This window comes from Camellia sinensis, chromosome 7 (genome assembly GCF_055761805.1).
Source record: "Camellia sinensis isolate YWXY chromosome 7, ASM5576180v1, whole genome shotgun sequence".
Taxonomy (NCBI): Eukaryota; Viridiplantae; Streptophyta; class Magnoliopsida; order Ericales; family Theaceae; genus Camellia; species Camellia sinensis.
The window spans coordinates 192,476,507-192,487,933 of NC_138967.1; the positions used below are offsets into that span (position 1 = coordinate 192,476,507).

Consider the following 11,427-nt stretch of genomic DNA (forward strand, 5'->3'; position numbering starts at 1 on the left):
TACACCCCTAGTGGTGGCAGGTGAGTAGCAAGTGGTGGTGGCAAGTAGGTGGCGGAGATGGTAATGGCGGGTGGTCAGTGGTGACGGGTGGATGGCAGGCAGGTGGTGGTGGCCGCGACGGCGAGGGGTGGGTGGTGGTGGCAGGTGGGTGGTGAGTGGTGGTGGCAGGTGGTGGGTGGTGGTGGTGGCGGAAGACGGTGGTGGAAAATGGTAGCGGGTGGTGACTAGTGTTGGGTGGTAAAAAAAAAAAAAACTCAAAACTTAAAATGAAAACACATTTTTTGTGTTTTCATTTTTTGGCCCAATTTATAAACTGAGACCGCTGATTTATAAATCAAAAATTTTATCAAACAAGTTTTTATTTAAATTTTTAAAATTTTTATAAATATAAACAAAAAACTGAAAACGTAAGTGTTACCAAACGACACCTAAGATTGTGCAAAGCATCATACGGGGAGTTGGTTTGATTTGTGATTTAAAATTTAAAATTTACTTTTAAAACTTTATAATAGTTAATACATATATATTTTTTTATTTTTAATGAAATATCAAAATAAAAATTAATGTGAGAGAGAAATGAGGTGTTGAATTTATTACAAATTAGTTTTATATACATAAAAATATAATGTAAAATAAGTTAATATTATATATATATGAAAAAAATTATGTAAATAGTATTATATTTTATGTAAATACTTAATAATTATTTAAGGTTATTCTTTAATCAATTAATAGGTTAAAATGGCCCAAACTATAGTTTGATTACGGATATCAAATTTATTAATCCGTCATGCACTATTTAGTAATAATTTTATTTTCAAACGGTATTGATTCGCACCGTGCATACCCATAATAAAAGTGGTACAATTTTATAATTAAAATATATAAATTCATAAATAAAAAAATAAATTGCTATTTACTAATAATAATCAAGGGTGTTGGTGTAATTTAATTAAACTATATGATACTATACAACATATATTTATTTATAAATAATATACTCTCTCTCTTCTCTCCTCTCCTCTTCTGTTCCAGCGTTAGTCATTTTCTGGGAAAAGAAAAAAAAAAAATCTTTATTTCGAATTCATGTCGGTATGTACTCGAATTTCTCTCACTAAAATGCCCTAAATTGCTAATTTGTATCCGATCATGAGATGCGATTTAGTTATTTTTTCGAAGATGATGATGACGTAACGCTTATTGATTGCTTTTTTCTTGAAATTACCAACCTCTGTTGATTCGATTTCACTGTTTATTGTTTTTTTTTGGGCTTTGATCTTTGGATTGCTATGGTTTAATCTGGGTTAGCTCTAAATTTGAGATACACCGTACTGTTTGATTGTATTTGTGTGTTTTTTTGTTCAAGTGTGTTAATCTGAGCTGGTTTGGTGATTAATCATTCATTATTGTTTGATGTATGTGTATATGTAGTTGAATTAAATGTTGTTGTGCTCTTGAAATCTTTTTTTGGGTTTTGTATATATTGTGAAGTTGAAACTTTTGGTGTTTTGAATCTTCTCCTCTTTATAATGTGTAATTTTCATAATTTATTTTCTTAATATGTATCCATTTGAGTTTAAAATGTGATTGATTAGATTACTTCAATTGGGTTATCCTAATTACATTAAAAAAAAAAAAAAAAAAAGTTCTTGGCTTACCCACTTAATGATCTGATAGTTATTTTGATTCCTTGAGTTCATCACTTAGTGATGGGGATCTTTCCTAGTAGCTTCTTCTTCTTGCTACACCATGTTGGCCCATTTAGGAAGAATTTAGAGGATCTGAGGACTCAACAGAGTACCACAATTGTTCCCATCAAATGGATATTACATGTTCTATATACCAACCTTGATCTGTGTGTGACAGGACATGGGTTAGGTTACTTAAGCCCTATTTTCTGCATTAATGGATATTTGAGTTAATTAGAAAGCCAGTACAAGTTTCCAACAGTTGTGAAGCAGGACAATGTAAAATGGGAAGTGTCCATCTTTGAGAGGGTCAAAGGTTTGGAGCCATGGGAAGCATGAGCTAGCTAACCTCTTAATCTATAACTTGCAAGATGCAACCTAGATGACTTCAGCTACATCTCTTTTGTATTCGTGTTTTATATCTTTTGTTGCTTTGGTCTAGAGGAACGCATGATCTTGCTGAACTCCCACCGGTGCATCTCTAAATTCTGTTTGCACTCACTTACGTGGATTTTGTGAAATTAATTGTGTAAGTGTAATCCTTTTTCCTTCTTTGAAAATTTGTTTGTCTATCTTTGATGCGGTGTTGGGGGAAAAAGCCCCATGTAGAGAAATCAGATTGATGCTTATCATATGTCATTCATTATTCATGACTGAGGGGGTAGAATCAGAATTGGAACTTTGACAGAGGATTTGAAATTTCTAGCAGTGTTGTACCCACATTAGTTGGGCCTGACAGTTGGAACCTTATTGGAAAATGTAGATCCAAGGTTGGTGAAAGAGCCTGATTTGACAGAATGAGGAAGGGTTTTGCTTAGAAAATAGTGTGGAACCTTTTTTCCAGGGATTAGGTTGATCAATTGGTTGACCAAGAAAATTCTTGCAGAGTTTGCAGCAAACCAAATGAGGGGAAAATTTGGTTACTTATGTTTCAATCCTTTTCTTGAACAAGAATGTCCTACTTGGATTCGTGTATTTTTGGTGGACAAAAACTTGGCATGCCTAGTGAAGATTTTGAGAGTACTCGAATAGTCTTAAGTCAGAGAGTGTTAGTCATTTAGTAATAGTGCAAATGCCTGCTTGCCAATAAAAACTGATCTAGTTTTAACTGTTCTTGTCTGAACCCAAAATCACAATGAGATTTTTGCATTATTGAACCGATCTAGTTTTATATCATTTTTTGTATTGCAAAGAACCAAGATTTTCCCTGATGGAGGCTAGAAAATCAAAACATTTGTTAGAGACCTCCAAAAAATTCAGAATATTGTTGCATCTGTGGACTTTAGGATTGGTTCCCTTCCTTAGGTGTATTTGGGATTTTCTTTGGGGTCATCCTTCAAGGCTTTAGGATAGAGTTTTGAGCATTTTGAAAAGAGACTTGCGAGGTGGAAAATGCAATATTTACGGCGGGTGGCTTACTTTGATTAAAAGTTCACTTTTAAGTCTACTGACCTATTTAATGCCTCTCCATATGGTGGCTTTGGTATTCACCATTTTTTCCAGTTTCATCAAACTTTGTTAGGGAACTGGTTGTGGAGATATACGGAGGATGGACATCTGTGGAGAAAAGTGACTCATTGCAATTTTGGTGTTGGCTCAAGGGGTTGGCTGTCTGTGGAAGCTTGAGAATCATTTGGAGTAGGTTTGTGGAAAGTCTGGCCAGAGTTCTTCAAGAATGTGAGGTTTGAGCTGAATGATGGTAGTGGAATATAGTTTTGGCATATTTTTGGTTTAAGGATGTTCCTCTATTGCCAAAATTCTTGAAGGATGTGAGGTTTGGGTTGGGTGATGGTAGTGGAATGCAGTTTTGGCATATTTTTGGTGTAAGGATGTTCCTCTATTGGTGGTATTCCTGAACTTTTTTGGCATTGCGGTAAATGAGGAGACACTGGTAGTGAACTAATTTAGAAATGAGGAGTGGGGGTTGTTTGGGACATTCTTTATTGGGACTCTTCATGACTGAGAGGTGAGGGAATTGGTGGAGTTTCTTGCTATTCTTTATGGAATTAAGATTCCTCCTATTACAAAGTCAATATAAACTTCAGTGGCATCTAATTGGTATGGTTGTTTATTTGCCCCGTTGTTAGTAAATGTGAATGTGCTATCATCATATCTATCAACTAATATACCACATGCTTGCATCTGAACAGTAGGAGGCAAAATTTTTTATAAATCCTATTCTGGTCGAGTGATAATTTTTTCCACTTCTGCCCTTTTTCATGGAAGCAGCTGTGAGTTAGAGATTCAGTTTAGCAATTGAAAGGATATCCATGTAATATTTTTGTATTAATTATCCATTTCCTTCTTCCCCCAACAGGAAAAGGGACGGCCATTGCCGAAGTTCGGTGAGTGGGATGTGAATGACCCCGCATCAGCTGAGGGGTTTACCGTGATCTTTAATAAGGCCAGGGATGAGAAAAAGACGGGTGGCAAACCTGATTCACCAGCAAAGGCAGATTCTAACCTTAAGAATGGAGAGGACCCTGTCAAGCCTCCGGCGGTAAGTTGTTCTTTGCTTATTCACTATTGCACCTACCATTTTTCGGTAGTTGAATATATTTCTTAGGCTACTGAGTGCGTGTCTACTTTCCCACTGAAAGATAACGTGATGCAGCTAAGATTTTATAAAGTCTATGTATTTTTAATTTAATTTTATAGAATTAAAATTTTATAAGGCATATTCTGAGTTGGTATAGATTTATTTAGTTTCCTTATTTGAGATGATTTAGTCTTCTGGTTATATTAGTTTTGATATAATTTCATTTGCATTAATCTTGATGTTGTTCCCATTCTGTGACGACAGCACCATCTATTAGTTCCACAGATTGGATTTCAATTTTCTGCATCTGCCTTGGGATCGTTCTTAATTAGAACTCAACCAATTAGATGATCTCAATCCACATTACATATACTAAGAAATGTCTAAAGTACCAATGTTGGACTCTCGACACTTTGCCAAGGGTATGGGATATGTGGCTGGCATGTGTGGTTTGACATTCACCTAGCAAGTATATCTAGTAATTTGAATTAACCATAAAACTCCGCATAAAACCTTTATATGATGCATGAAATGCTCTATGGCACCTTACAAACACCATTCAAGAAATATGAATATTTTTCCATGTCTCCTTGTCTTTGTACATGGGAGTAAATGCGGTGGACACTAGTTACACACCCACAACTTACTCATCCAAGTCCATGTTACATAGATCTCAATCCATTCCATAGCAATCTTTAGGAATCATTGGTGGACCGTGGAAGATGACATTACACAAGAAAAAGAAGTTTGTTGATTTGGTCGTGTCCTCTCACCTATGAATGGTCAGTTTGCTGTCTGGTTAATACTTAGAAGGAACACGAGTCTCTCTGTTCTTGCCTCGTTCATGGACAAATTTGGCCAAATCGGCACCTTGTATTGGATCATCCTTCTTGGTGCTATTTCTGTGCCTATTTCCATGACCTAGCCGTAGATAGAGGAAGTTTTAGCATTTTTATGCTATATTGTTAACCAACAGTCTAATAATAACATTAGAATAGCTTTCTCAAATCAGAAGCACACAAAAGAAACATCTGAACGTTATTGTTGGGCTATTTGTTTTCTTATTATTTGCTAATATGGAAGACGTACTGATTTGCAGAAAAAATGGTTTTGCTGCATGCAAGCCCCGGATGCTGAATCTTGAGGCTATTTCCCTGAGCAAGGGCTTCAGTAGAAGAACATGTTCATAGTTGGTCCCACCACATTTTAGGAGCTGTAGATCGATGATGGGTGCTGCTTGAATCCATTTTATGTATTGTAAAACTGCATTTTGTGTGGGGAAAGAGTAAAATATGAAAAGAAAAAAAGGGGAAAAAAAAGAAAAAGAAAAAAAAAAGAACTTTATTGTATGTATATGTTCTGATTTGGTGGATTATCATGTGAAGCTTTAGCTATTTGTTTGTTGTCTCTGCCTTGTACTATGGGCTGTAGAGCTTGTCCAGTCTATGATTTTCTTTTTCTTTCTATTCCTGTCTTTACATGGAAAAAATAACTCATCTCATGTCTTATTTGATTAGTGGAGTAGTTTTTTGGTTCATGTTATCTCTCGGACCTCCCTTTTTTTTTTTTTTTTTTTTTTTTTTTGGGGACAAATCCTAGGCAGTTATTTGATTTTGTTTTAAGAATCTGTTTCTGAAAAACATTAAAACTAATTTGGTGGTAAAAAAAAATTGAAAATTTTTTGTACTACATTTTATTTGGGTGAAAGAATATTTTTAAAAAGGTTTTTTTAAGTGTTTATTTTCACCAAATTAGCTTTTATTATTTTTAGAAAACAGATTCTGAAAACAAAATCACAAAGTCATATCCATGTTTGTTGGCAGGAAAACTGCCAACATTGGGCAACTAATATCAACTCCTGATATACCTAATCACCCCGTTCTTGACTGATCTATAAACCAAAAATTGATCACAATGAGCAATCACATGCATCAGCTGCGACAAACAACTAATTTCAACTTCTCATGTACCTAAATGCCTTGTTCTTGATCGGTCTACAAACCAAAAGTCGCCCACAACAATCACAGGCATCAGTCGGCACTATTGTGTACCCGACCACTTTGGCTGCCACACGTTCAATGATGTTTACTGAAACTGAAATTTCACCGATCAAAATGGAGAAATTATATATAAAACAGAGAAACATGATACATTTTATTTCTTGCTCACCTGCAATGGAGTCAGGCCAACAAATCAGAAAAATTTCAAAGACAGTTCTCTTAATTTTAATCATCCAAAGTCAAAAACCCTCCATTTTAAATTGCTAATGGTGTCTATACAATCTTTCTTTAGATCCAAAATTCTGAAAACATAAACATGACAAGACAAAAGCAAAACCTAAACTCTGGACATCCCTAGCTTCCGATCAAACAGGCGTCGTAGAAGGTAAACTTGGAGAACGCTAGCCCCGATTAGAGCAGCTGATTCCCACAAAGCTTTGTGAACAGCCCTCCGGCTCATTCCTTCGTTCACTACATTACAGTAAAAAAACCATAATCAAATTACGAACACAGAATATAAACAAATGGATAAGATTTTAAAAATTTTGATGATGAAATCCACATCTAAGAAAATCTTATTCATCCATATACACAGAATACTCATGAATGGATAAGATTTTACGAAATTTTATAATTTAACATAAGCTGAGGCTCCATGGGACTTCCTTATGCTCCAACTGAGGAACATATTTCCCATCAAACTATTTGGAGAACAAAAAATGATGAGTTCTTCAGTCTAAAATGCCATCAGAGATGGAAAATAGAAAACGGTCTCAAGCCAAAATTAGCAGGTTAGGCATATAGTGTTTCAAGACAAGGAAAAACCTAGCGCCTGGCTTTCAGTCTGAGCCTCGAGCCAATGCTGTTCAAACTGAATGTTGTATAAAGCCTCCTCCAACTTTGATATTTGTTCTAACAAAGGGGTGAAATGCTCTGCAGAAGTGCACGAGAATCGAGATAAAGTTCTATACTTTAAAGGTTCACTAAAAACAGAATCAACAAAAGCCACGGAAACACAGCTCACCATCTTTTGCATGTTGATCCATGTATGAGAAGTGAGCTTCATGTACATCAAAATCCACGGTTTCATGATAAGGAGACTTGTTAGTGAAGCAGAAATGGTGGATTCCTTTTTGGTGAGCCACAAACTCGGACTTCTCACTCGTCTTGTCACGAAAATCATGAATCTGCTCACCAGAAGGTCCCTTCACCTGATAATCTCAGCAAGGTTGCAAGATTCATCATTTTTATTTTTTACAAAAAAAAAAAAACAAATACAAGCATAAATAAATAAATAATATTGCCAATATTTGTATTACATGGGACTCTTCTACTTCCTCCATTGTGCCCGTATCCATTGGATATGACAAGGGTGTAAGGGTGTGGAATATGTATCTGGTACCCGCACCCAATTTAGATATGTATCTAACTTAGTGTTACATGGACTCTTCATTTTTCCCTTTCCTTTTCCTTTTACTTTTCCTTTCTCGTGAAGGCAAATCCTCCTAGAAGCCAGCATGCCATCACGACTTGCAATAATTTCTAATGTTGCCTTCACAACTTTGGTCAACTCAATTATATCTTCATATAGACTATGTCTTTGTCATGAAATTATTAAAAATGATGGTATACTATTTTTCAGAAAATGGTGGGTTCTAAGTGTGCAATGATCACTTTTTTTTTTTAAATTAAGAAATTTCTGTTCCTCATATGTGCTTTCAAAAACACTTATTAACGAAATTAGATGTTTTCTAAGAACTTCACTGCGAACCAAATATTAGTACATAAAGTCACAAGATGCCTAATATTCATATATGCAATTACCCAAGCTCGTTTGGGAAGTTGCTATTTTTTGAGCCTGTTTGGGAAGTGGCTATTTCAGTTGGCTTTTTGGCTTTTTATGAAAAGATGTGCAAAAAGTAGAGAAAGTGATGTGACAACTTATAATAGCTTATTGGCTATATTAGCCAAATGCCAAACAAGCTCAAATATCACATGCCACAGTTACACGACCTCCCCTTGGATCTAGAGTCTGATACGTATGGGTATGCATCCCAAAATGGACAATTACATATGGTGTGTGACTCATTTTGTTGACGACCAATTTGGGTAGCCCTCGAGATGAATTCGGCCACAAACAAGAAAAATGTACAGAAATCTTACGTCACCTAACAATCTGATCAACAAACCCTTAAAATAAATCCCAAATACCAGCCTAAACAGACATCAAAGCCAGTAAGACCTCCTATTGCAAGTAAAACATGTTAAAGTCCAAAAGAATTAACTTCCATCACGTAACTTGATAGATGTTTTTGATAACCTTTTGCCAATTTTAAATTGTCCAATTTTACAAATCTACCTTGTTATAGATGTTTTTGATAACCTTTTGCCATTAAGTTAAAAACATTCCTTACAAATTAATATCGCATCATTTCATCACATATAAAACTAAAAAGATCAGTACATGCTAAACTTCAACCCTACTCCAAGGATCGTGCATTGGCACAAGAATCATTCCATTATAAAAGAACTAGAAGGCTATGCAAACACGCAATGCATGTGAAGAAATGACGGTTTTTTATCTAGGAAAAATAAACCGAATGTAGATAGAAGGGTAGAAAAACTGAAGAAATCAAATTTCAAATAAAAAATCTAGCTTTAAAACATGTTTTGAGTTGTGTGCTTTTATAAAATAGAATAGATTGAATAGATAATTGATCATACCCTTAGGATTTCCTTCAGCACAAAATAATTTATTGAAAAACTCTAGTGACAACGAAAAGGAATGTGTACTTTTTCTCAAAGATCCAAAACCATTGCATTTTGAGCAAGTTATTGATCCTTCATTCCAAAAACAGCCTCTTCTATGGAAATCCATCATTTTACATAACAATCAATTTAACACTCTTTTGGTTTCTCAAATTAAAGATTCTTGTAAAACAGTATTAATCATCAAATAGCTGATAACTAGTTAAACCTAATTGTTCTAGATATTTGTGTTATCAACTTATCACACAATCAACAAAAATTAAACATAGCATATCATTGTATAAAATCAGAGACAAGTTGCTCTGAAGTAAAGCTTACCACAAGATCAACCCCATCGGGAGCATAATGCCACGAACCTTCGGACTTAATAACAACAAAGGAGAAATGAATTGTGTCGCCGTCGTATTCAACCTTGTGTGAGAAGCATTCCTCCCTATCAATCACAAATCTAATCCCAAAGACTGATTGCAGGCTTGACAATAAAATTGTGAGTGTCACAACCACAGCAAATTCAGTGGACCAAATTTTCATCTGAATTAGAATTCAAATTCCATGAATTGTTTAGCACAGTGCAAATAACTCCAAATTTTGAAAGGAACTAGAAAAGAGAAGTTCGTAAATCAACGTCAATTATAGAATCAAAACCCTTGTTTGTTTTCGGAGGAAAAAAATTGATGGGTAAAAAATATTTTAACTTTAGGGGCTAGAAGACAATCTCTACTGCAAATTCAGGGGACCAAGTTTTCATCTGAATTAGAATTCATATTCCACACATTGTTTAGCACAGTGCAAATAACTCTAAATTTTTGAAAGGAAGAACAAATGGACTAGAAAAGAAAAATTCACAAATCAACCTCAGCTATGAATCAAAAACCCTCGTTTGTTTCCAGAGAAAAAATTTATTTGGACAAAAAAGATTCGAACCTTAGGCTAAAAAAAATTCTATTCTGTAAATTCAGGGACCAAGTTTTCATCTGAATAATTAGAATTCAAATTCCAGGAATTGTTTAATAACTCTAAATTTTGAAAGGAAGAAATCGAACTAGAAAAAGAGAAATTCACAAATCAACTTCAACTACAGGATCTAAAACCCCTGTTTTTTTTAGAGAAAATAATTCCTTGGACAAGAAAATTTTGAACTTTAGGCTAAAAAAAAAGTTGAAAATCAATGAAACAACAAAAACCCCTTTTTGTTTCCAGAGAAAATGACCGAGAAAACAATTGGTTGGACAAAAAGATTGGAACTTTAGCCCAAAAGACATTTTCTTCTGGAATTGAACATAAAAAATAAGGTAAAATTGATCTCTTGGAGATTGGAATTCTGTTGTGGAAATGAAAATCGAACTAGGGATCGGAGAGAGAGAGAAATTACCATTTCTGATTTGATATAATCTGAAGAACCGAAGCTGACCTTCTCGTTGAATTTGATCTAAATCTATAGATACAGATAGATAGATATAGATTCCAGAGACAGAGAGAGAGAAACAAGGGTTTGAACTTTTCTTGTTGGAGTTAGGAACAACGAAGGCGAACTGTGCGTGTCTTCGGTTTTTATATAGCGGACGAGACGAGACGAGACGAGAACCGTGAGATTCGATTCGGAGATTTTTGCGTGCAAAACGGTTGCGTTTTGTGAACTTTTGCACAACAACGTTGTAGGAAGGTAATGGGATGTTTGCGAAGTTGGGTGATAAAATAGATTAAGATATTTAATAAAATAAAATATTATATTTAAATTATAATTATTATTATTTTTTTATAATCATCAAATCGATTATAATAAAAGCTAACCAACTTTCTAAATATAATATTTTTATTCAAATTGAAACAATTAACAAATCAACTAAAATAGTTAACTGTTTTAAACGAAGCCAATGTTTGTGGTTTAGTCAAGCGGGGTAAAACACTTTGGTGATTGAAGATATGATGATTGATGAAAGGCAAAGACACATGCGGTGTCTCTAGCAGAGGCCGATGTGAAATAATTTGATTGCATAATTTTTGTTACGTATTTTTATATAATTTTTTAAAGATAAATTATATTATTTATAGATTTTAAGAAGGATTTAGAAAGAATAAAGAAAAAATTCATTTTTAAATTTTTTCTCCAATCTTGAAATCAAACACAACCTTCAAGTTTGGTTTGTGTTTATAGAGTAGTTTTTTAGATAAAAAATACGAAAACTTGTTTGGTTTGTCTTTTTTAAAAAATTATTTTGAAAAATTATTTTGGGAAGAGAGTTTTAAAAAAGTGATTGATTTGATGTGTATGAGAGAGAATGATTTTGGAAAGTAGGTAACCAAACAAAATTTTGAGATTTTTTTTAAAAAAATTTGTTTGGTTTGATTATACTTGAAAATTTGTTTGTAGAGAATTTTTCCAAAAATTTTTCTGAAAAACAAACCAAACAATGCCATAATAATTTTTATA

General features: G+C 34.2%; 2 protein-coding genes across 2 annotated transcripts; one reads left to right on the forward strand and one right to left on the reverse strand.

Moving 5' to 3' along the window:
* Positions 1–738: 738 nt before the first annotated feature.
* Positions 739–5,691, forward strand: NOI (RPM1-interacting protein 4 (RIN4) family protein). Its single transcript, XM_028252764.2, has 3 exons — positions 739–1,092; positions 4,006–4,188; positions 5,327–5,691. The coding sequence occupies exons 1-3, from the start codon at positions 1,087–1,089 to the stop codon at positions 5,369–5,371; spliced, it is 234 nt and encodes a 77-aa protein (XP_028108565.1). The 5' UTR covers positions 739–1,086; the 3' UTR covers positions 5,372–5,691.
* Positions 5,692–6,357: 666 nt separating this feature from the next.
* LOC114319766 (transmembrane emp24 domain-containing protein p24beta2) lies at positions 6,358–10,681 on the reverse strand. Its single transcript, XM_028266811.2, has 5 exons — positions 10,369–10,681; positions 9,315–9,527; positions 7,252–7,438; positions 7,053–7,160; positions 6,358–6,698 (listed from the first exon to the last, which is right to left on the reverse strand). The coding sequence occupies exons 1-5, from the start codon at positions 10,369–10,371 to the stop codon at positions 6,565–6,567; spliced, it is 645 nt and encodes a 214-aa protein (XP_028122612.1). The 5' UTR covers positions 10,372–10,681; the 3' UTR covers positions 6,358–6,564.
* Between the last annotated feature and the right edge of the window lie 746 nt (positions 10,682–11,427).

Coding starts and splice junctions, on each gene's coding strand:
- NOI (XM_028252764.2), top strand. Junction 4,189..5,326: donor ACCCTGTCAAGCCTCCGGCG/GTAAGTTGTTCT, acceptor ACTGATTTGCAG/AAAAAATGGTTTTGCTGCAT.
- LOC114319766 (XM_028266811.2), bottom strand. Junction 7,161..7,251: donor GGATCAACATGCAAAAGATG/GTGAGCTGTGTT, acceptor GCACTTCTGCAG/AGCATTTCACCCCTTTGTTA. Junction 6,699..7,052: donor GACTGAAAGCCAGGCGCTAG/GTTTTTCCTTGT, acceptor ACTGTAATGTAG/TGAACGAAGGAATGAGCCGG.